Source organism: Agelaius phoeniceus, chromosome 1 (assembly GCF_051311805.1).
Source record: "Agelaius phoeniceus isolate bAgePho1 chromosome 1, bAgePho1.hap1, whole genome shotgun sequence".
Lineage (NCBI taxonomy): Eukaryota > Metazoa > Chordata > Aves > Passeriformes > Icteridae > Agelaius > Agelaius phoeniceus.
Window position 1 is genome coordinate 50,459,237 of NC_135265.1, and position 25,592 is coordinate 50,484,828.

Consider the following 25,592-nt stretch of genomic DNA (forward strand, 5'->3'; position numbering starts at 1 on the left):
TATTAAGACTATCTTTAAGTATTAAGAGTTCATGAGCTGTGATTTTTTTTTTTAATCACACACATACGCCTACATAAATCTCATCTTAGACTCTACTCAAGTGTCTGTAGCAATTATGCTGTCATCACTTTTATGGGATTTTATAAGGTTTACTTTTAACATGATACCTGGATGGAGGGAATTGCATAGAATAAGAGAGTAATAATATTTGGAGGAGAAAATAGGAGACATGCCAAGTGCTTATTTTAAAATTAAATTTGGTATCCCAATAAAATTACTTAAATTTGTCATAAAAGTTTTGAAGTACCTTTTTTGTTTTATTTTGGTTTGTATTCCATACAGGAACTTCGTATTGATGGCCACTAATTTGTGTGTTTTTATCTTTTTCCCTTTTTTGTTGTTTGTTTTGTTCTGTTCTGTTTTTGTTTCGTTTTGCATGCTGTCCCCTGTGTTGGAACTCTCTTTAGAGAGTAAGTTGGTTCAGTATTTGTTGGAAGCCTAACCTTACTTTGCATGAATGTGCAATTAACCCCTTTTCTCTGTTTTTCTTCCCCAAAGAGTTCATGCAGTGTCAAGCCTTTTGCAATCATAAAATGCTATAAACAATTAGTAAAATGTGTGGTAAAGTTTCAAGATGTGCTTTATCTACTAATTAACTGACGTTGTTTGGTTATGCATTCCTGCTTTGTATTGTGGTGGTTGGCACATCTGAAATAATTCACTTTAGAGGTAGATCACTTATAATTATTTTCATATCTGTTTGTTTTTTTCCACTGTCAAATTATTATGAACTTCAACTTTAGATGGTTGATTTCAGTATTTTAGTTTGCATCATAAAAACAGAAACTGCAATTTTTGCAGTATCCACATACATTCTTCAACATATAGGTGCTTGAGTTCCATTTTCCATTCCAAATTCATCCTTTACCTTAAATGCTCTTTAAGCCTTCTTAAATTCTTCTTGCTGAGACAAAATGATATGTTGAGTATTTTTTTTAAATGCAACAAAATTACTTGACTTATTTTTGTCTAAACGTTCTCTGTGGTAAATCTAAAATGAAACAAACCTTTAAAACAAAGCTGAGTCCTCAATTATGTGTATTTTTAACAGCTAAAACATCAGCACAGGATCTTCAGAGTACTTTAGCCTTAGTGAATCATAATTCACTTTACAATGATTTCAGTTTAGGCTACTTTACATATTTGAAGTGTCATAAGAAGTCCATATTACTCCATCAAGTCAGAGCTTGTAACCAGTTTGTTCGGCTGCCGTGTTTTAATGGAAAAGCCATGTGTGTCAGTGTCTGCAAACTCAAAGAAACAGGTGCAGGTTTAAATTCTGCTGAGCTGTGTAGTTCAGTTTGAAGGATTTTGTAAGACACCCCCCTACACACACACACACACAGTGTAATCTTTATAGCACCAGAATTTGTTTGCCTAAGTATATTTTCCCCTTACTTTAGGGCTGTGAAAGCCAAAGACTCCATATTACAAAACAGAAAGTACATATTGGTTTGGTTTTGCCTCTATCTTATTGCTGTGGCTACTGCTTGTAGCCACAAAATTCTGTATAGTTTCAGTTTAGCCTGAGACAGAAGATGTTTCCACTCTTGCACATAAAAGTCTTGTCCCACTACTGGCAAGGGTAATTTTGAAATCTCAGACTTGAACATACATCTACACAGCACAGAAGTTGGCAGGTTTTGTTGTTTTTTTTTTTTTCACAATTTTTAACGTAATTTGTCCCAAAACCAAAGTTAAATAAAGTAGCTATTCCTGATGGGCTTTATATTGAGTAGGCATTTGTGTTGTTTTCTTTCTAACACAGATTTTCAGTATTTAAGATATCTACTAAAAATTTTTCCCAAGTCTCCAGTAGATCCTGAAAGAGTCATAAAATACCTGGTTAAAAGGGAACCTCAAGCATGGTCTGGTCCAACCTTTCTTGATAAAATGAATCTGAATCTGTTTTTTGTTTCTAGAGTAAATTTGGAGGCACTACTCTAAGAGTTACTTGTTTGGAATTTTTCCACTTTATGGTATGAGTTTGCTTCCCCTGACTTGATGATCATCATGAAAAACAATCAAATTTCCTCAGCAAAGAAGGTGTGCAGCAGCCTATGCCAGCTCCTCCTTACTTGCATCGGTGCTATGGAACAAAGTCTGCTTCCATGGCCTAGTGTGTGCGGCTGTGTGAGGTGTGATCACAATTTGGGGTTTTCCACTCTCACAGAAGCAGCAGCAGAATTTGCCCTAATGACAAGGCAGGTCAGCTGCAGGAACATGTGGGTTCTAGCCCTTGCTCTGCACCAGCTCTTCTAGCCTTGCACACAATGCCATAAACATTCAGGAGGCAATATCTGCCCAACCCTCTTTGCACCACAGCAATGCTGCTGTACCCAACTCTGTGCTGGAGTGTGTATTGTGAAGGAACCTTTTTCAGCTCAAACACCCATTTTTCTTGTCAGAGAAACAGGAGACCCATGGGCCACACAAGTATAGAGTGTATACATCCTGATTTCACTCTTAGGTCTGGAAAAAACTTAAAACAAGTCAGATATATTAAAAGAGCTCTTTAAACAAAGTTACCTATTTGTCACACCCTCCCTTCCCTCCAAAAAAAGCCCTTCTTCCTGATGTGAGTCCAATTAAAAAATACATGGTTTTGGTTCTTTTGGTTTTGTTGTTTTGGTTGGTTTTTTTTTTACCTAATGCAGTCTTTTCAACATTATTTGCTGAAAAGAAGACAATGGATATTATGTTTTCAAAAAAATAAAACTATTTCTGTGTTTTAAACACCTGCCAATCTGAAATCTATTGTGGCTTTTTTCCCTACTATGGTGAATAATTTTGTGTTGGGATACCTGCAATAGTAGAAGAAGCTTGTTCTCTTTTACAAGTATTTTCTTAAAGGAATTGGCCAGCTGTCATCATTTTGCAGTATTTAATAATGCAGATATTTAAAATTAATATTTTGCCAAAGAATTCTAGCAGCTTTTTTGGTTTTAAAAAGAAAGTGGTTTTGTAGTCTTTGAGTCATATGACAAATCAACTTAGTGATAGATCTTGAGAGGGTAAAAAATAAAGTTTTACTGGAAAAATTGAGGTTGCGCCAGCCATCACAGTAAGCATTCCTTTTCTTGACGAAACTGCATGGAATACCTAACTGTCAAACTTCTACAGAAGTCGGCTAACATTTCCAAAGTACTCTTATATCAAAATCTAATGAAAAAGCAAGGCAGATTTCTTTCTTTTCCTTCCTTTTTTGCTTTTTTTCCCGCTTGGCTGCAAAACACTGCCTTTCTCTGCCTCTGATTCCCTTACTGCTTTCTTCGTTTGTAAGTTCAGCATACGTCAGTGTCGCTTCCTCTTTTGCCCCATCCTACCCTCTTTCCATCTTCTTCTGCCTTGTAGGTGTTCAGTATGTTTTTGGAGACCCTGGTCGACTTCATCCAGGTCCATAAAGAAGATCTGCAGGACTGGCTGTTTGTACTGCTGACACAGCTGTTGAAAAAAATGGGTGCTGATTTGCTTGGGTCTGTACAAGCAAAAGTTCAGAAGGCACTTGATGTCACAAGGTAATGAGCTCTTTAAAAAGTAATAGTAACATATTTGTTAGCTATTTTCAAGGGGTTTGCTGCTTTTATTTGTTTTTTGTGTGCTGTTTGATTTCTGGAAAAATGCACAGCTCATAGCAGATCTTGAAACTTGAGTAAACCTTATTGCTTCAGCAATAGTTTTGGTTTCGTGAAATGACTCCTAATTGAAAGGGTTTGAGTCCTCAGTGCTGAACAATTAATATGATACCACTTACCTGATTCCAAAATGTGCATTTGAACTGTGTATGTTTGTTGTTTCACCTTGTGTTCAGTGATGTAGAAATTGTGTTTGCACTTCTTTATTTTGCTGTGTTTCACTGGAATATTCATCTCTGCATCAGCTTTAACTTTTAAGGAGTTATGGTAATAATGGATTTGCTTTCTGTCTTCCCTTCCTTCTCACCAGACTTCACTAATAGCCTGATTTAGAATCAGAATTCTAGCCTATCGTTATTATATCATTCCTCATTACTTGGATTACCTGTTCTAGCTATAGTTACTTCATAGCAGGAATTCCTTAAGTGTTGTCCTGAACATGCTAGGTAAATGTTTCTTAAAGGTCAGATACAGTGGCAGCTAGTAGCAGTTTCAGCTCTACTGAGAAGGGTGAGGGCTTATTTGGTGCATCTCAACAGTTCTTAAAAGAAAATTTAATGTAACTTAATATTATTTTGTTTGTTTACAGGGAATCTTTTCCAAATGACCTCCAGTTCAGTATTTTAATGAGATTTACTGTTGACCAGACCCAAACACCTAGTCTGAAGGTAAGACTTTTTAGGCTTGCTTTGCAGACAGAAATTATCATTAATAGAAATTTGCTTAATTTTTTAATTTGGATTCTTATTTTTGTTTTGTGTAAAAACAAAGAAAAAGAAAAGGTTTTCAATTAGTGGATTTTGTTTTTATAAACTTTCAGACAGTCAAGCCAGCACTGCAGGACCAGCTTCGCTCTTTTTGGAGCTCAAAGGTTTTTGTCTGAATTACTGTCTTTATTCTTAACCCTATGTGAAACTCTTACAGTGTTACCAATAATTTGTATTTGAATGCATTGTATGCTGCTACTAACCTTTGCGAGAAACTTGAAGCATGCAGATGCTCAGTTTTAAACATGACACTAGTATGAAAATGTTTGCTGCAAGAGAGATCTAATAAAAACACAGTACAGTAAAAATGAGCAACAAAAATATGGCTGCCTAACATCAAGCTGGTTATGCAAACTCACTCTATCAAGTCTTTCCTAATTTTATGTTTGTGATTTCCCATACTTTTTTCCCTAGTTCATATATATATATTTTCCTGTGTTCAGCCTGATAGGCCTTGAATTATTATAAATTATTCTAATATTAATGTGAACTTGAGTTACTATATTAAATTCAGCTACTTCTGTGGTACACTGCTCTGAAAGCAGTGTGTAGCTTTATAATTACACACATTTTTACCTAAGAATCTGTAGTCTGTAGACCTTCCAGCATATCTGAAAAGTAAAAATGTATTCTGTAGTACATTTGCAGTTCCAAAGAGTGTTGATTTTAGAACAAATGCATCAAATCCTAAGAAGATTTATAAGTGATGAGAATGGGGAAATAACAAGCATATGATAACTGGCATCTTCTGCTCTATCCTGCACGAAATATTTTTACTCCGTTTGATACTGCACAAGAATATGACTTTTCCAGAGTTATGTTGAACCTGAAGTCACATGAATATGCCTTTTTTGTCTACAATACAGTAAAACTTATATTTTTAAGCTTTTGAGGACAGTTGATACGTTGACCACTGTTGCTTCGTAGAGCTGTGTTAAAAAGGGACTGCTGTCATTTATTGAAGACAGCAAATGAGGTAGTAAAAATCAGTTTGTTGTTTAAATGAATCCTTGGAACAAATTGAGATTGGTTTTATTTTGCTTGGTTTTCCTCTCCAGGAAGGTGAATTTGATGGTTGAGATATTCCTTTTTCCATACAGTAGTGTGTAGCTGTTAAAGGTGTATCAAGCACATTTCAAAGCTGAGAATGTAGATTTGGAACAAGACATGGACTCCTACTAGGCTAATTTGGGACTGAGTTCAAGATTATTCCCTAAGTGGTCCAGAAGGAATTCAGAAATACAAAACACTTGATGGGAAGACATTCTGAAAATAATTTTGAGAGGGAATTCTGAAATCAAGATGCTGGTAAAAGTTATCTCTGTAGAAGAACCTATAGTTCTATACTATACTATAGTATAGTTTGAAGCAAAATCAAGAGTATTTAGAATGAATTTTTGGGACAGTAAATTATGTAACTGTTTAAGAAAAGGTAAGCTTTCTTTTTCCAGAAGAAAGTGGAATCTGCCCCTTACTTCCTTTTTATATGGTAACTACAACTTCAAGATTCAGACGGTAAAGTTATTTATTACCCATAGATCAGAAGTATCTATTTAATATCCACATTATTGAGTATTTTGCCTAAATCCCATCTTCAGTGCATCCAGATAGCATAATTGATATAACCAATTGAATAATAGGTGTGGTCAAAGCCCACTGAATAATTGATAATCTTAGAGGACTACTCCAATTCTTGAAGTCTTGAGCTTTTGTTCTTTGATAAATGACTATCCCATTGCTTTTCTTCTAGGAATATTGAGAAACAGCATTCACTGTGATAGTAAAAATTCATAGAAGGGATTTTCAGCATCCCCAAAGATGGTCAGATAGGAGGAGAGGATGGTAGATCAGAAATTTGAGCCATGTAACAATTCCCTTCTACAAATTACTTTTTCGTCTTTTTCACATGATATTAATAAATAATCATCATCCTTTGGAGTAAATTGTCATCGTCATTCTTACACTTAAAAAGACAGCTAAGTCTCAGGCAGTAAAACTTGAGCTTTTAGAGGGGCCACAGAGATGGATTTGGATAGCTGGGCAGTAAGGCCAACTATAGAGGAGATAGAATTCTACTGCTTAATCCATGAGGGATGCAGTTTAGAGTGTTGTGCTGTATCTGTCATGCTTCTGCAGTCACTTTATGTTTAGGTGTGGTGAATTACTGAGACACAGTTTAGAGGTGCCAGATGTACGTGTCTGGTTTGGTCAAATGTTTGGATGGGCGTAGGAGTCAAATGTTCTAGGTGGGATATAATCTATTTAGCTTATTTTTGCAGATGCAAAACATACAGTTTCCAAAGGATGGATATTGTCCTGAAACAGACTTCCAATCATCACTTCATTTTTCTTGTGTTTCATATCAACTCAGCCTCAGTGAGGAGTTGATTTAAGCATTGTGACCAAAGTTCAAGTTTCTGAATCCTTCTTTATTTTGAAAATGCTGATTTGTTGACAGAGCTTTTTGCCACAGTTGATCAGAAGATTTTTTTTTTTAGTCTAAGTCAGCATTAAAATTTCTAGATTAAAAAAACTCTGAGTAACACAGATTCGCAACAATTTATTTGTAGCGTCTATTTTAGTGATGTGGTTATATAAGAGCACAGGCAATCACTCCTAAGTATTCAGTAAGTTAAAGAGAGGCGCCTGGGAAAGTGACAGTATTGAACAACTTCTTGGAGAGTGGTTTCAACTTAACAGCAAATATTCACTATAAGAATTCTGGAGATGCTTTCATTGCAGTCCAAAAATTTTTCTCTCAGAAACATGAAATGGATTGTTGAAGAGTGAAATAGATGGTTGAAGATATTAGCCTTTTTATTTCTAAATTGCAGCTCTGTATGTAGTTACTGGAAATATTGGCAAAGATACTTCTAAAGTAGATTTGCTGCTCTTATGGAGTTTTACTTCAGTGTGGAGTTTTTAATCTGTAATAATACTGACCACAGAAAGGTGTAGCCCTTCCAGAATTTCTTACCTCAAAAACTGCTTTTTTTGTTAAGTAAAAAATGCTTTTTTTTGAAATAGCTGTCAGGTTTAGCTTTGGCAATTCGCCTCTCTGTGAAAAGCTCTATTAGTAAGAACTCCCTCCATTCATTTTCTGTTCAGTGCTGTTCTGTCCGAGAGCCTCCATTTTTGCTGAAGTCTGTGCAAGTTCCTCAGGAAGCAGTTCTTCAAACACTAAATAATCCCGCTCTCTCAAATAAAGTACTTCAGAGTCTCTTCACTGGGAGAAATACCTCTGGGTGTTCTAAGTGTTACAGTCCTTAACAGCAACCTTTAAGTCTTACATTAGATTTATTTAAATCCTCAGCAGTCAAATGTAGTGGTGTCACAATGGTTTCTCTATGTAATCTAGAAATGTCAGCTATTGCTTTGAATTTGGAAAGCCATGTGGCCTAAGGTTTTTTGCTGCAGAGATGTTCATGGCTTATTTTTTTCCTTGGAAAATAGCTAGCAAATAGTGTGCATTTGTAGATATTGATCTGCATAAGGTGAAAGCCTTCAGCTGCTGCTTGGTATGACTTCAGAGAAGTTGAGCTTTAACAGCTGCTTTGGAAATGAAGTATTCATTATTAATCCTCACTGTGTGTGCCAGTGTATCTTGAGTTTTTAATCACTTGCAAGTTTCATGACCAAGAGAAATTTCTAAATAGCTTTGCACAGAACAGTTGCACTACAAGCCATGAACAACCAGAAATACACCCAGAACTCTTTTTCTCTCTGGTTATGATGGACATAGGTCTCTCCCTCCTGGTAGGTATTTTTGGTTCACTATAATTACTAGTGGAAATAAAAGCAACTAAACCTGATAGATGGTCTAAATAAATGTCCACAACTTTCATTGACAGATTGGGTGACAAATTTCTGAGGTAGTAGGAGCTGAGGAAGTAAATATTTTAGACATGCACCACAGGTGTATTAGACCTTTGCCCAAAAACTGTGCAGTGGTGCACAGAGAAAGCAGAGAGGGGCTGCAGTCTGGGATGTACAAAACAGGGATTCTGCATAAGGAGTAAAACAAGTTCGTGGAGTAAGAGAATGATCAGATAAATGAGGGAGCTCAGGAGGTTTTTCTGTCCTCCTGGTAAATCCATGTCTCTGTTATCTGAATATATTCAAATAAAGTGTTCATGTGACCAGTCTTAAGTCTTTCCTAGAAATGCTATTCCATACATTTTTTAGTATTTAGTGGGAAGATTCCTGTGGCTTATTTCCAGAGACCATGACTGTTCAATCTGATGTTTTATGAAAAAAGCACTGAGTGTTAACTACCTGGTAGGAGCTACTAGGAAGTGATCATTGGTTCATCAGATGATGTTCATTTTAGCACTTGAAAAACTTTCTTAATAATTCTGAATTAATCTTTTCTTCATTTCTTTTTTTTAAATATAAGCTTCTGCATATGCAATGATTTATATCTTTTAGTTGCTATCAGTGAAATGTAAGCTTTCTATGAGTATTTGAATGTCTGTGGAATAACTTTCTTCTTCAAATGTTAAATCCATTTTTAGATTGTTTTATTGCAAAAAAATATATTAATGCTGAAAATGTGTAGTTTAATTGGAAAAAAAAAATCTTTATTTTAGGGAATGAACACTCTGTGAGCTCAGTTGTTCTTGCAGCCCACCATTGTTATTGTCAACCTGACTCTGTTTCTCTTTGCAGGTCAAAGTTGCAATCCTAAAATACATAGAAACTCTTGCGCAACAGATGGACCCAGGAGATTTTGTAAATTCGAGTGAAACTAGGTTAGCAGTGTCTCGAATCATCACCTGGACCACAGAACCTAAAAGCTCAGATGTTAGGAAGGTATGTTTGTTAATGTGTCCTTAGAATTGCAAAGCATTCCAGGTAATTAAGAATATTTAAGTAAAGATTTTAAATTAACATCTTGAAACTCTCCATTACAGTTGTGTTTTTATATATGTTAGTATGTTGAGATTCTGTTTCATAATTTATCATTCTTCATTGCAACTGTCTAGTACTCAAATGTCTTTAGTGGCCATTTTTGGTACAGTTTTAATATTACATCAGAGACCACCCCCTGTGATACTGAAGAGCACATATGTAACAAGAGTGAGAGGTAAATTTGGTAGCAAACTCAGTGTAATCTCTGTTGGATTTTCTAGAGTCCCTTTTTTTAACAACAGGTAGGTAGATAGCCATTGAACCTTGGACAAAGCAAGTGCTTTGATAAGGTTGTTGGCTTATTGTCATAGGCTTATTCTTGTAATGCTGCACTTTAAGTGCCAACCTCCCTTTTCCACATCATGATGTGAAGTGAAAATTAACATCTATGAGCTACATAGATACAGGAGGGATAAATAACCATAAGAAATGTACTAGTGCTGTCTTTGGAAAGGTTTCTAAACAGCACTTGAATTTGTAGAAAGCAAAAAAATTTTATAATTTTATTTGCGGTTTGATGGAATAGTTTTGTTATTCTGATGATTACAGGTCATGCTGTGTAGCTGCCATTTCTAGCATGTAAACACTCCAAAATGTTGTACCTTTTTTTGTTCCTCAGTGCAAGTGTTTATGACAAGGAGAGCTAACTCTTTCTCTTTTTCTGTCTATTTCTGCAGTTTGAAAAACAGCAACAATTAATTTGTTGAGATCTGTTTTGCTACTTTCAATTAAGTTTGAGTTTTGGCAGCTTCATCATTTCTGGAAAGAGTAACTTCCTTTGTTTAGGAGGGATGTAGGAAAGAATAGTAGGGGCTATCTTAAAAATTGTAATGTGAAGAAAACAAAAATAAAAATAACTTACAAGACTTCTTGGTATCTAGAATGTTTGTAATACATAATAAAAAAACACCAGAGAGTTTTTGTATTGAAGGTAATGTTTTAGTCATTCACTTCTTGTATACTTCATGAGTTTGAGAAGACAGTAATAGATTACATCAAATGGATTTTCCTTGCCTCAGTATCATGTTCTAGTAACATATAAAAGATCATAGAACAGGAGGAGAATTGAAGCAGCACAATCTTCTAAATCTGTGAAGTTTTAGTATTGAGACACGTGGCAAGCTGTCTTATCTGATGGTTCATAACCCTAATAAGCATTTTTATGTCAATAAGTAACTGAATCAATGCAAAGAATTACCAGTGAGTTTATTCATCTGGAACACCTTAATTATGTAAGTTTTCAGAATTTATTTTTCTTTCCATAACACAGCTCTTAGAGGCAACTAACTGCAAAAATCCTTTAACAGTTGAAAATAAAATTTTGCCAATAAGAAGTCAAAAGAGTTATTCTGATAGTATAAAATGTTTAATTCTCTTAACAGTCTTCTCATCCTGCTATCACGGCCTTCTTAATTTTATTGGGTGAATAAGCTTTATAGAACTTGGTGTAATTTCTTTAAATTAAAAGCTTTTTCTAAGTAATTTCTGTGTAATTCATGGGTTTGGTTTTTTTCCTTAGCAAAAACAGTTCTAGTGCTAAGTATTATGAAAAATCCGAGTTCATTAGTCTCACATTGGGCACTCTTAGTGTAGTTCAGTGACATGGGACTTCTTTCTGGAAAGTAAAATTCTGTTTCAAAACTTAGATTTTTTTCTAAGATTAGAATGCTTCTGGAAGAAGTTTGAATCTGTTCTTAGAAAATTTCTAAGAAGAAAGCAAAACCAAAGAAATATTTCTAATCTTTATTTCACTCTTTGAAAGATTATATCTACATGAGTGAATTTAAATCTCAGCAGAGACCTTATGCTGGGGAGAACAAAAACTTCTAAATACTCTAAAATGCAGGATTTCTTGGGTAAGGAAGAAAGAGAGATAATAGATAATTGTATTGAAAACCTTCTGCAAGTCAGTATCAGTTTTGATACTATAGACAGAGCTTCATTTTGGGCAGACTTGATGGTATCAGTTTCTGTCCTGATACAATCCTGGACTGGCTATTGTGTTCTCTTAATAGCAGCTTAAATAGACACAGTATTAAGGAGTGGAGATTGGCTAACCAGACAGAAAAAAGAAAGTGGTGATTTCCACACCTCAGCTGCTAAATTTGTCTTGGTTTTGCTTTGTATCAGTTTTGATTAAAAGAGTGACCATTAGAAATGACAAGGATGAGAGAAACATCAGACAGATTGCAGAGGACATTCAGGGTGATCATTTGAAGGGAAGGCTATCAAAGGGACAAGGAAATAAATGGTAAAGAAAACAACCAGTCACGAGTATGCAAAGACAATTTGTGGCAATCTGACATGCTAGGATTTTTGTTGTTTAACTTAATACTGAGATGTGTGCAGGTATGTGTGCTCATACCTTGGCTCTACACTTTTAATTAAAAAATGCTACAGTTCATTGCTCTGGAAGCAAAAGGAGGGAAATAAATGTCTAAAAGAATTTTCTAAACTACTTACTTGGAGTGTATTGGTGGTTAAGCAAGCTGCCTATCATTCTGTTTAGCATGAGGCACTGGTTCTCTCCAGTGCATGGCAGATCTTGAGGGTGAGCTGTATAAACTGCACATAGTTGGTTAATCTTATAACCACAGTCTTCTGCTACAAAGTCATTCTGGAGAACTTCCTCCAGCTCTCATTTGCACTTGTTAGTTTAGTGACTATGTTGACAGGTTTGTTATACTATCCAGTGAATCTTCATCAAACTGTACAAACATTACTTAATTCTTTCAATCAAGAGTTCCTGTACGAGAGGGAATCCAACTATTGTGTCATTTACTGTGTTGCTTTGTCAGTAGAGAGCGCTGACTTTTTTATTCAGGTAAAAAAAAAACCCAGCATGTGTAAAACATGCTGTAGGCTGAATGTGATAGTAAAGATGAACTGATTAAATTGAGAGTATGGGAGGTGACATCCAGTACAAGCTACTCCACAGATTTCATCTTCAGAATATGTAGTCAGTTAAATTCCATTGCCCATTATGTTTGCCTACCTTTTAGAAAGGTTAAAGGAAGCAGGCAAGGTTAACTAACTAGCTTGGCTGTAGGGTAAGTTATGAGGAGTATCAAGTGCTGTGATCACTACTGTCTCATTCCACGTTAGGGTATCTTGTTTGGTTGGGTTTGTTTTAATTTCTACAGTGCTAACTGTTCCTTTTTAGGCAAGTGTGTTACCATCTGTAATTTTTTACCACTTGCAGAACTCAGTAGAAAGGGTCACATGCTTGCTCCTGCCTGGAGTGTTTCATTTCTCTAAATTTATTCAGCTTCCTAAACTCTGAAAGCCATTTTGCAAATTCCTTCATTATTTTTTTTTTAGTAAGGATCTGGGGCTAGGGGGCTTGAAAAGCACATTTCTGAAAGACTGCTTGTTACAGTGGTAGTTCTGTGCCTGAATTTAACAAAATCAGAACTTCCAGCTTGCCAGCAAATATGAATTTCTTTTGTTCACATCTGTTAACATCTTTATTCAAGCTTGAGCAAGACTTAAGTCACATTTTGTGATTACCACTCATTATGGCATCTTTTGCTGATAAAATTACTTTGAAACTCTAATTAATGTCTTCAGTTTGTGTTTTCTTCTTGTAGGCTGCACAGTCAGTGCTGATTTCCCTTTTTGAACTCAACACTCCAGAGTTTACAATGCTGTTGGGTGCTTTACCAAAAACATTTCAGGATGGAGCCACAAAGCTTCTCCATAATCATCTCCGGAATACAGGCAACAGTGGTCAGGTATCCACTTCTGCTACTCTTCTTTCTGAAGTTACTATGTAAAAGTCTACTTAGTAGCTCTCTATGGAATGTCTTTTCCTTTTCCTCTGCAGTTACAGTTTCTAAGTCCATGTCACTTCCAAGTGTCTTCATAGGTTTGGTTGTGCTTTTTAAGAGTAGTTTATCTTGTGCTTTCTGATTTGAAAGTTACACACGATTGTAGTTACTAGTAATGGGTTAGACAATCCAGGAATTTAGTTGAAGCTCTTTAAATGTTTCTGGGCACCAGAAAAATAAATATAGTAAATTAAAAGGGAAGCTTTTAGTCCTACTAAGTATCTTTTCTCACCTCTCCTCCTCCAGGGATCGATGGGAAGTCCTTTAACAAGACCTACTCCACGCTCCCCAGCAAGTTGGTCAAGTCCTCTCACTTCCCCAACCAATACATCACAGAACACTTTGTCACCAAGGTAATGTAGACTGGTGGTGTTAAAATTCCGCATCTAAGGCTTATAACACATTGTCCACAATGTAACCCCAGCAATGAAAGCATTGGCAAAATTTTGCACAAAATGACAGATGCTCAGAAATAATCCCTCTTCCTCCATAGAATGAAACTGCTCAGCCTCCCAGAAGGGTCTGACATGCTGGCCTGAGGTGGGAAAGGGCTGTCCATCTTGGAATGCAAATGGATTAGCAAGAGAACGAACCAGTGGGCTTCTCTAACAAGTGTTAAAATATGTCATGTCATGGTTTAACCCCAGTTAACAACTAAGCATCATACAGCCACTCAGTATCCCCATGGTGGGATATGGGGGACAGACAGAATATAAAAGAGAAAAAACTGAGATAAAGACAATTAATTAGGTAAAGCAAAAACTGCATGTGCAAGCAACAGACAATGAATTTGCTACTTCTTATGGGGGGTATCAGGTGTCCAGCTGTCCCAGGAGAGCAGGGCCCCATCACTTGTAGCAGTGACTTGAAAACTCAAGTGCCATGACTCTGAACATCCCTCCCTTCCTCCTTCCCTCACTAGTATATGCTTAGATGGTGATGCCATATGGTGTGGAACATCCCTTTGGTCCGTGGGGTCAGCTGTCCCAGCTGTGTCCCTTCCAGCTGCTTGTGTACCCCCGGGCTGCTCGCTGCCAGGGCTGTGTGAGGAGCAGAATAGGCCTTGGCTCTGTGTAAGGACTGCTCAGCTGGTACAGGAACAGCCCTATGGTAACAACCCCATTTCCAGCACACATTCAAAGCATAGCCCTCCAGCCAGCTACTGTGAAGAAAGTTAAGTCTGTCCCAGCCAAAAGCAATACACTGGGTTATCAAACCAGATTTAATACTGGGGAGATTAAAGAAGTAATAGTTTACAAGTGTTTTTTATAGTAATGATGTTGTCAGCAAAATGGACTCTGTAATTTCGCTTTTATCAGTCAACTTGCTGTTGAGTTTTATCAGTGCTCCTTACTTTAGCACTTTTTTCAGAATAAGAGGATGGTGTAAAAAATTCCAGTTGTTTCACATTCAGCAGAGTAAAACAGAGCAAAATAAGTTTTTCTTCAGGCAGATGCTGTTGCCTAATGTAGCCTTTCTCTTATCTACTTTCAGTACTTTCTGTGTCAGTGTTAGTACACTTACAAAGGCATACTATAATACAATTTTGTATTGTGAAGAGACAATTTTCTTAATGTATTTCAAGAAAAGTAATAATTTAAGTACTCTTTAGTAGTTGCCTGCTAATGTGATTTAAAAGTACAGATCACAAAATAAATCCATCTTACTTCCTATGTCCTTCTCCATGGCCCACAGTGCATTTGACTATGACACTGAAAACATGAATTCTGAAGATATTTACAGCTCTCTTCGTGGAGTCACTGAAGCCATTCAGAATTTCAGTTTTCGCAGTCAGGAAGATATGAATGAGCCTGTAAAACGAGATGCTAAAAAAGATGATGGTGATACGGTGAGTATTTAAACTCAGTCCAGGCTGGTATCAGCAAACTAAGCTAGTGTCTGATTGATTACAGATAAGAAAGCATCTGTTTCAGGAGGTTTATATTCTTCTTAAATTGGGCATGTCTCCTGAATTACTTAAGAGCTTTAGAAAAATACGTTCCTAGTCTTGAGCTGCATTTTGAAAACGTAAATGTTGATTTTATGTAGCAATGTCTGTGTTTAACATGTTAGCAGTTTAGAAATCAGTGATCTTGCAAAACAGCTGAAATTATTTTTTTGAGACGTTTGTATCCTAATATATGTTTTTCTGAATGTTTTATTTTATTTTGTATACAGCCTGTGGGCTATTTAGATGCACTATTTAGGACCCCTGTTTCTGTGGAACTTTGGCTGTAAGATTTGTTGACCTTGCCATGTGTAAATATGCTTAAACACATTTTTAATCAGTTTGCATGAGACTTGTAAGATAAAATACAATTATTTTTGGTTTATGATTTTTTTGGACAACATACACCTTTTTTTCTGGGTTTTTTTTGTTTGGTGGGTTTCTGTTTTAGTTGGTTTTTTTAAGGAAAGCAGCGTTTAGGGAACTAAGACTCCTTACTTGAAGGCTAGTTTAAAAATTCTAAGCATTTTGAAATTTGTAAGTTTTTGCTACATAAATGAATTAATGATGTATTTAATGGAAAGGTGTAAGAGTGTGTTTCACATGCTCATGTGACACTTGCTCTGGTGCAGATTTGCAGTGCTTCAGGAATGGTGGACATGCGAGCAGGAAGTGGTGTGAGCGATACGGGCCGGACAGCTCTGGATAACAAAACGTCATTACTCAACACCATGCCTCCCCACTCCTCACCACGCTCACGAGAGTACAACCCATACAATTATTCTGATGGGATCAGTGCATTCAATAAATCTGCTTTGAAGGAAGCCATGTTTGATGATGATGCAGAGCAGTTTCCTGATGGTAAGATTTAGGTTACATTCTGTGCTAGAAAAAAAATTATGAGATTTTCTATCTTGGAGTTCAGCTTCTGAAGTTATTGTTAGGAAGATATGTATCACTTCTTTGAGAGGTTTTTACAAATGCTGTATTTTTAATTAGTTTATTTGTTAGTCATCTCTTTGAGTTACATTGTTGGATTACCTGGTATCTGTAGAGACTAAGGGTAAAAATGAAGGAAATGCTGAACTATATTGTGTACTTCTGGAAGCACCTCTTTTATCAGTATTGCCAGTATAAATTTACCTATCAGATTGTTTTATGATTGAAATTTAAAGTAGGAGGGTGGAGAAAAGATTTACAGCAAGGAAGTAAAACTGGATCAAACTGGTTTGGGAATTAGGTGAAAGATTAAGTATTTTGTTAGTAATGTATTTATATTTGAAACATGGCATTGGCATTTTCTGTTGACTAAACATTATTTTTAAATGAAACAAAACAAACCAGCTTTTTACCAGGAAGGTGTTTCATCTAGCCCATGTAAATATAGGAACATGGGTTGCTGTTTTGTAGGCTTCCAGAGCCTCTTTATGATATTTCTCCATTTATCTTTAGGTAATTTTTTCTATCTTTATGTTAAGAAGGTTCCAAAGTAGCACTACTCTCATTATTTTAACAAATAGTCAGTGGTTCTCATCATCTGGTATTCACTGTTGTTCAGCTATAGATTAAGCTTTTAAGTAAACACTTTCTTAATAACAAGGGACAAAATAATCATCTCCCTTCTACCTGTTTTGCTTTTGTCATTCTGCAAAAGATGTGTTACAGAAACAGTTAAAAACCAGTTATTTTTTGACATGGTGTTTTATCCACCTATTCTATAAGTTGGCTTTAAGTTTGCATCAAATCAAAACCAAATCCAAGTATGGTGCATTTTTCTTTGTTTTTCTTACATATCATGGAGAAGCATATAGTGCAGCCAGATACTATCTTCTGAAAAAGATGGAGGGAAAATCACAGTTTTACAAATCATGTCATGTACATATTAATAATTAAATAGCTTTGCCATCCACATACAGAGTCAGGTTATCTTCGAGATTCTATATTAAGGGATCTTGTTTTACATGGGAGAAGCCTCCTACCTTCTGACAATTAATTTTTGGGTATTGCATTAAACCAGATGCAGTCTGTGCTGTGCCAGCATGATCCAGTTTTTTAATAACTCACGACTGGCTGGAGTGAAGCATCTCCATCAGTACAAGTTTGTCCTGGTTGGAAGAGTAGTGCAATGCATTATTTGGGTCTGCTTTTTCATGGGTCTTGATGAATACTTGCTTTCATTCCTCTGCTGTTCACCCATAGTATTTAGCTGTATCATGTACATTCTGTCATTTGTGTGTTACTTTTAGAATTTCACTGGGAATATTTGCAAAAAGTCTGCAAGAGAAAAGATACAAGCAAAATAGCTTGTATGTACAACTCCTCTGTTGAGAGTTACACACTTTTCCCATAAACCTGAAGGGCTAGTTAGTTATCCATTTTTGGAAACTCCACAGAATTGCTGCTTGTTCCTGACACAAAATTACATTAGTACTGGATTCTCAGCTATCCTGTCATGCATTACTGACAGAAAGATGTGGAAATACAAGGCTAGATGGGAAAACCTTAGCTGCTTATACAGTCCTGTCAACAGCACTGGGGCAGGAATGTGTATTTTACAGATGGTTTGTCTGGCAGTTGAAAATTTTCTGTGGAGGAGATGCCACAGTGTCTCTCACATGACTCACATTTGAGTGTTATCCTTCTCTTATGTAAAAAGGCTTTCAGAGTAACAGCCTAAATCCTCCAACTACTTGCACTTCGTTTTTTTCCCCAAGGAAAATGCACTTTATCTGAAGCATTGGGAAACCTGGCTCTCCAAGTCACTTCCAGACTTAAAAGCAGTTCACAGTCTCTGTTTGAAAAACAGTGCTCTTCTCCAAAGAAGCTTATTTATTTCAGCTTACTTCCATGGATTCCACTTTGAAAACATCTTCCTTTTTACCTCCCACTTTGTACATGGACTAAGATTTCTGCTTCTGTCTCACCTTACACTTGGCATCTTTTTTCTTCCAGACCATTCCTTTGATTTAACATGGTAATTTTCAGTTCTTATCCTGTTCTTCAGAACGTTTGTGATTGCTCCTAAAGTGATGTCATCTACAGGTTTTCTAAGTTGGCTCCACATTCCTTTGATAGCACTAACAGATGCATCCAACAGAGCCAGGCTCTGCACACATCCAAGCAAGGACATCACTCATATCCTCCTGGATTAATAGAAAGCCATTTATAATCCAGTCACCTTGCAAGTGATTCATCAAGTTTTGCACTTGCTTTGTTTGCTTTTTTTGGCCATCATGTTTGCATAGCTTTTATATTAGGATGTTGTGAGTGGCAGTAGGAAAATCTTTCCTAAATTCAGGACATACCTACATGTTCCCTTTTAACCCCTACACTGTTTGTCCTGTCAAAAGGATATTATTTGATTGGTTTGAGAAGAGCTGTTCTTCATCAATTATTTATCTCTCTAATGCAAATTTTAATTCATTCAAATGAAGGAGTTGTATCTACTCCTCTTCATTTTTCCTTTCTGAAAAAGAAATTTTGAGAGTAGACTTTGAACATGACTTATGCTCCTCCATTCTTACCTGAAGAATGTTTGGAAACTAATTACTGGGTGCTAAGTCACACAAAGGAATGGAAAAGGCAAGCTGAAAAGGCACATCCCTCTTGGTTATCTTCAGGTTTTTCAGTTATGTAGTCCACAGATACTGAAGCTTCTTTCCTCCCCTTATTCCTGCATGGACATGGCTATTACCTTCCCCTCTCTTCAACCCTTCCATCCATCCGTCTGAGATGACATTACAATGAACATACTTTATTAAAACAGATATGAGTAGTTTTGCTAATGAAGTGTCAATATGCATTCCCTGAAAATGGATTTGCTATGCTATAATTCTTACAGTTTGTTAGAACAAGTATAAGAGTGCTGCCAGTAAAAGTAATGATGTTGCTTCCGTAAAAATGACTGTCCATTCTGTTCATCCACTGTAAATAATAACTGACCTAATGCAATTTCAGTCTGCCCTTTAGTCAAACATTAATCATCCATTAATACAGAGGCAGCAGAAGTGTTTGTAGTTTGATTTCAGGTGCTGGTTCTCCTGTTTATTCATGCAAAACAGAATGCAAATAGGAATGTGAGGTTTAAAACCAGCATGATTTTTACAGTAGCTGATGTGCGGTATTAAGATATTTAATTCTGTAGTACTCAGCATTTACTGTTTTATTTGTACAAGTGCTTTGTACAGCATTTGTAAGTTCAAGGGCTGTGGTTTCTCAGTGTATGATATAATTAATTTGTTATGGAGGATGTAGTTCATGTGTTAGTAGTTCATGCAGTTCATGTTCATGTAGTTCATGCAGTCATTTCAGGAAAGGTGCAATGAATTTGCATTGTATGCCAGAACTTCCAAATTTTTGCCTTAGGAAAAGGCATATTTCTGTTAATTTAACCAAATGTTTCAGTGCAAAGATGGAAGCTATATGCTTCCCTTTCTTCAAGGCTAAATGGGTCTCAATGATGGAATAAAGATACTCAAGTTGATGCTCAAGTTTTCATCAAGACCATATTTCAGTTTCTTGACAGTTTGTAGATCACTCTGTTTACAGTCCAGTGTTTACAAATGCAGGCTGTATTAATAATGTATTTTTCCATTCTCATGGAATTGTCTCTAATAACAATTAAAATCCAGAGCCATCTCTTAGTGAATTAGTTTTGAGATCTATGGGACTAGTAGCCCTGGTTTGCCTTTATTTCAGCTCTTTTGTACCAAGAACTATTGCACTTTTTTTCCCCCATTTGTTTTAGCAACCTAGCTATTGTGGAATCATGGCTTACAAAAGTCTAAACAATTCTGTAATACTAACAGAGAAAATATTTTTTTTCATCTTGAATGGAAGGGTCATATGGGAAAGATGGCCCTTCTTGTATAGATCAAATTTTAAAGGATGCAGAGTACTTAGTGGGTACTGCAAGCCTAAAAACTCCTGCAGTAGACTAGCCTGCAAGGGAGCTTTTGCTGTGTCATTGTAGGGATTTGGGAGTGATTGTTAGCTTGTTCAGCAATGTTGGCTGCACTGAAAATGTAGTAGCCAAACTGCAGTGCTTGCAGGCAAATGTGGGGGAAAAAACAAAAGCATGCTCGAAAACAAGCAAGTAATACTAGAATATATCCTTTAGTTACACAACAGACACTGTTATTATTATCTGCAGTGACTGTGTGTGTGCATTCCTTTTTGACAGAGCCTCCCATGGACCATTCTGATCTGGTTGCAGAGCTACTCAAAGAGTTATCAAACCACAATGAGAGAGTTGAAGAAAGAAAGGCTGCCCTGTATGAGCTCATGAAGTTAACTCAGGAAGAGTCTTTTGGTGTTTGGGATGAGCACTTCAAAACAATACTTCTGCTGCTGCTTGAAACACTTGGAGATAAAGAGGTAAATTCAGAAACATCCAGTTAAGAATGTTAATGAAGTACATGGCTTACTTTCAGTACCTTTGACATTTGTATGAGTTGTAGAAAGGGCACAAATTCCAGTTAGTGATGGAAAAACAAAAAACTGTGAAAATAAAAAAATGCTATGAAGTCTAATTCCTCTGATGGTGAAAAGGGCATCAGCAATGCTTACTTTTCCAGGATTCCTGTTTGTGGATTTAGACGTATTAGATTGAATGAAACATTTTTGCACTGAGATTCAAAGCTTATCTGTTTATAGCCCCTGAACGAATCTGGAATATCAAAGCATCATGTGTGGCAAAGCATTTAAAAATTTGCTTCTAAAATACAGTAGTACTCATTATGAAGAGACTGAGTTCTTTATATGTATTAGTTCTCTACAAAGGCCATGTTTCTGAATTACTCAGGATCAAAAAGACAATAGTACTTGCGTTTGTTTTTTAAAATAATTGTATACAGAAAAAGTAAAAAATGGATTTGCATGATGGTTTTATCAGCCCTCGTGTTTGCAACTTCTGGGTAGCATAGATAAGTTAAAATAATTTAGTAATGTGTTTATTATATGTCACCTGCATTTTGTGCAAAAAAAGAGATTGAAGAGATTTCTTTCCTACTTTTATTTGCTAACACTTGATTGAGCCTGTATATGTGTGCAAAGCATAATCAGATATTTTTTCCATTATTAAAGACTTTTCCAGCAGCTGAACAAATGTGAAAAGCATATGTCTGTTTAAAGATGCATAACTAATTTATTTTAATATTGAATCTTTAGCATGCAATTAGAGCTTTGGCACTGAAAGTTCTAAGAGAAATTCTAAGAAACCAGCCAGCAAGGTTTAAGAATTATGCAGAGCTCACAATCATGAAGACCTTAGAAGCACATAAGGATCCTCATAAGGAGGTCAGTAATCAGTTATTTTATTTGTTTAAGGTTATATCATTATAAAATTATTAAAAAATGAAAGAGCTGTCCAGAAAATGTGAAATAATCAGTTCTTACTGAGGAAGTAATTCTTTTTAATAATGATCATATTATTATATGTTTGATGATCATATGTTTGATGATCATTAATGATCATATTATTATATTTTTAATAATGATCATATTATTATATTATACAATGATGTTATTAGTTAACATGGGTATGCAAGGAAAAAAACCCTGCAGTTCTAAAAGCTCTTGAATGGGTAATATCATCCCTAATAATGTTTGCCTTGGGTGCCATCCCACAGGACTGTGTAACCAACAGTGTGTCACCATGGCTCTTCAAGGAATAACTGCAAGGTGCTTTTTCCTTGTTTGGCATCTTAAGCATGAATATAAGAATATAAGTGTCCTAGAGATGTAAAACAAGCTTTTGGATTGCAGTGAGATTTATGGTTGAGAGATGAGACTAAACAAGACAAGGAACTGTCACCCCTTTTCATTCTGCTCCATTTGAGAGCATGGCTTTGAATGGTGTTAAGGGAAAATGCAGAGGAATATGTCAGTGGGGGAGGTACTTGTGCCAGGAATAGTGAGGGGATTGAGAAGAAGGGTAAATGTAACCTTGCTCAGAGTTATTTGTGATGCCTGCATACACAATAAAGGACAGTGCATGTAAATATAGGAAACAGAGATACAATAACAAACCCAATATTCACCTTCTGACATCAGTGTTGTGGATGCTGTGGAAAGAATCTATGTTTATTATTAAATGAGTACATCTTCCCCATGCAAGGGCACTTTGTGGAATTTACTGTGGAGTTTCAAGCTTTAAAGTTGACTGCAATTCCTCCCATGCCATGACTTTATCACTCATTTGATACTCATTTCTCTTTTCCCTTTGCTCTCTGGATTTGTTTCATATGCTGCATTTATTACAGTGTCATTTCCCCATTGTTCCTTCTCTGTTCCTGTGTTTTTTTCCCTCTCATCATTTTGTGTGTTAGGAGTGAGAGAATAAAGGATAGAGAGAAAATTTTGAAGGTTTTTGTACATCACTCATTGTACATCTGCCATCTAACAAGGGGAATGAGTGTACCACTCATTGTGTACAGTGATTCCCCTTGTTAGATGGCAGATGCCACCACAGCACCAATGTGCAGATCAGATGTTAATTTTCTCTGTGGTGCCCTTGTTGTGTTTTGAGCTTGTGTATCTGTTAAATCCTACCTTATTATTCGTGTTCTGCATATTCTTCAGGGTTAAAGTACTCTATTGTCATAGTTTCTTTCTAAATCATAGGGGAAGAAAAACAGCTCGATTGGCTTCTACAATTAGCCATCTAGGCATGTCATTAAACACACCTTTGAAATTAATGTGAAAGCATGTTTTATCAGTGATCTCTGACCCAACAAGCAATAACAAATGACAACACAAGAAATTACAGGTTTACAAAGGTGGTGATACTGGAATATGTAGTTGGAGGGTATGCAGAATACAGAAATTTTAGATCCTATTAAACAAGCAGATTTGAAAAACTGATATGTGTATTGTCAAGGGCATAGTAGCCACAGAATATTGGGAAGAATTGTGGTTTTAGAAAATAATGTCCAAAGGCTGGACTCTCTACATATTTCTATAATACTGCAGAGGTCTTGATAGAAAATTTTTATGCTCAAGACCATTACTGCCAGAAAACAGACCACAGAGTAAGAGTCTTATACAAATCACTTTTCTGTGTATTTTTCTTTCAATAGGTGGTGAGATCTGCTGAAGAAGCTGCTTCCATGCTGGCCACTTCCATTAGCCCAGATCAGTGCATCAAAGTTCTCTGTCCAATTATCCAAACTGCAGATTACCCCATTAATCTGGCTGCAATCAAAATGCAGACAAAAGTTATAGAAAGAGTATCTAAAGAAACCCTTACTCTGCTTTTACCAGAGATTGTGCCAGGTCTAATACAGGTAAGGAAATAAGAAAGAAGCAGCAAAACAGACTAATAAAAAGAAACTATACGTAAGAGTTGCAAAGACTTTTAAAAAATAGCAGCACTTTGTTCTTATGAAGGATTTCACTTGTCTGATAGTTGATGGCTGCCTTGACCCAAAATACTTTCAGTAGTGGGAACAATCTCTTTGATTAGCAGGGGGCTAAATTATAACCATGATTAGGACTCAGGAAATCTCAGTAGGATATATTACCTGGTTATAGGTAAGCTTGGTAGATACTTCCAGTTCTAAGATAGTTCTTTGTTGTTTGTACGTTTTTCCAAGTTATATAATTTGATGTTTTATTTGTGTATAATTGTAGGGTTTCATCAGCTAGGGCTTTTGGGAGGCAAGAGGAAAGAAGTAATTTTATAAAGTTAAATAAAATTAGAAGAATATCCAAGTTTTCTCTTCCCTTGTTTTGAAAACTGAAATTTTTACCATCTTTTTATCATATCAAGAGCCAAAATACATTTATTTCCTTCATGGATCAAGACTCTTTAGAGTTGGCAGCTGTAGTCTGCAGATTTGTGTCTATAATGAGTGTGATCCAGCCATACAGCTGCAGGAAAATAGAGGCAGAGAAGGGGCCTTCTGGGAAGGGAGTCTGAGTGAGACAGCCAGGCATGGAGTGATAAAAATGGCAAAAAACCCCAAAAATCATAGAAGAATGATGTGGGGGTTAACAAAAGAGTCTTTAGCTGTTAAGAGAGTTCTTCATTCAGAGCCAGGAAGCTCTAAATTGTGAGTGGTCTTTTGCTTTAAGTAAACATCTGTATAATCTAGAAAGGTTCTCTTATATGCTTCTCTTACCTGTTGCATGGCAGCAGCTCAGTTTTCAGTGTAACTTATGAACAGAACTGTGTGGGTTTTAAATTCACCCTGGAAAATGATTATCAATGGTTATTAATATGCAGCCTGCTTTTTTACTGCATGCTCTGTATTTGTGTGTTTGGTTTTTTGTTGGAATGCTTCGTTGGGTTACACTGGCATTAATTTCCCATAGACTCCAATGTATTTCTTTTGGTAAATAGCTTTCTGGGGCTTTTAGTCATTAACTGAAAAGGTATTAAGGTTAATTTTATTGCTTTCTAGGGTTATGATAACTCAGAGAGCAGCGTTCGTAAGGCATGTGTTTTCTGCCTTGTAGCCATTCATGCAGTAATTGGTGATGAACTAAAACCACATCTCAGTCAACTCACTGGCAGTAAAGTAAGTAGAAGATATGGGTCAAAGAAATCTTGGCTCATAATTGCATCTATGAGTTTGCATTTTGGTTGCCATTGCCAGAAAGTTTCAAAGAAATGTATAGTTGAAAAAGACAATCAGTTGTATTAATACAGCTTTGCCGTAAAATATTCCAAACTGGGAGTCCACAGGTTTTTTATATGCAAGTGTGCAAACTTTTGCATAAAGAACATTACTAAACTGTGTTTCTTACTTCTTTTTAATGCAGTCAGTTTCTTGTATGCTGGTAGCAGTGATAATGGCTGTATTCAGCAGGCTTTCCCTATTGGTGTTTGTTGTCTCTGTTTTCATGCAAGTTCTGATTGAAAAACAAGGAACATAGTATGTCCATGTTACATACAGCAGTTGCATTTATTCTTCCTCCTTGTTATTTTGCTTTCACCAGTCTTTTCAGTATCTCTAATTTGAAATAATAAGAACCAGTCTCTGGTCCTTTTTGTTTCAGGATATTTATGACTTCACTGGTATCTTTTTCATGCAGTTTTTTTGCATCTAAACAGCTGTATGTTAGTTGTGAATCTCTTTGTCCTTGGGAGTAAAACAGGACAATTAACTTTGTGTGTCTGTGAATAAGACAGTTCAATCTTTAAAATAGTCTCTGGCAGTGATCATATTTAAAGTCACTCTAGACAATAGTGGAAGCTTTAGTACATACCAGCATTAGCATTTCTGACTAGAGGCTTAAACCTCAGCAGTAACTTAAAAGACAAGGAACCCAAACCACTACCATATTTAGAAAAGCATTATAATTGGAGGAAGATACTCCATCTATCTTAATCTAGCTACTTGATATCATATTCTTTACATCCTTAGAGAAGCTTGAGCAGTTTCCTTGTGTCAAAGGTTACTTGTGTTTGATGTTTTCAATGTCATGGATGTTCCTT

General features: G+C 36.1%; 1 protein-coding gene across 30 annotated transcripts in view; it reads left to right on the forward strand.

Annotated features, from left to right (window-relative positions):
* The window catches only part of CLASP2 (cytoplasmic linker associated protein 2), a 147,491-nt gene that overhangs the window by 118,093 nt on the left and 3,806 nt on the right, over positions 1 to 25,592 (forward strand). For 16 of the 30 annotated variants that reach the window (XM_077178636.1, XM_077178644.1, XM_077178648.1 and 13 more), the window contains 12 exons: positions 3,415 to 3,578; positions 4,285 to 4,363; positions 4,516 to 4,566; positions 9,131 to 9,274; positions 12,964 to 13,107; positions 13,450 to 13,556; positions 14,899 to 15,052; positions 15,784 to 16,012; positions 20,334 to 20,527; positions 21,320 to 21,448; positions 23,230 to 23,436; positions 24,556 to 24,672. In XM_077178636.1, the coding sequence (XP_077034751.1) occupies positions 3,415 to 3,578; positions 4,285 to 4,363; positions 4,516 to 4,566; positions 9,131 to 9,274; positions 12,964 to 13,107; positions 13,450 to 13,556; positions 14,899 to 15,052; positions 15,784 to 16,012; positions 20,334 to 20,527; positions 21,320 to 21,448; positions 23,230 to 23,436; positions 24,556 to 24,672 (1,719 nt within the window). The remainder of the gene's footprint in view (positions 1 to 3,414; positions 3,579 to 4,284; positions 4,364 to 4,515; positions 4,567 to 9,130; positions 9,275 to 12,963; positions 13,108 to 13,449; positions 13,557 to 14,898; positions 15,053 to 15,783; positions 16,013 to 20,333; positions 20,528 to 21,319; positions 21,449 to 23,229; positions 23,437 to 24,555; positions 24,673 to 25,592) is intronic. The other 14 variants (XM_054649938.2, XM_077178673.1, XM_077178675.1 and 11 more) reach the window with 1 other exon arrangement.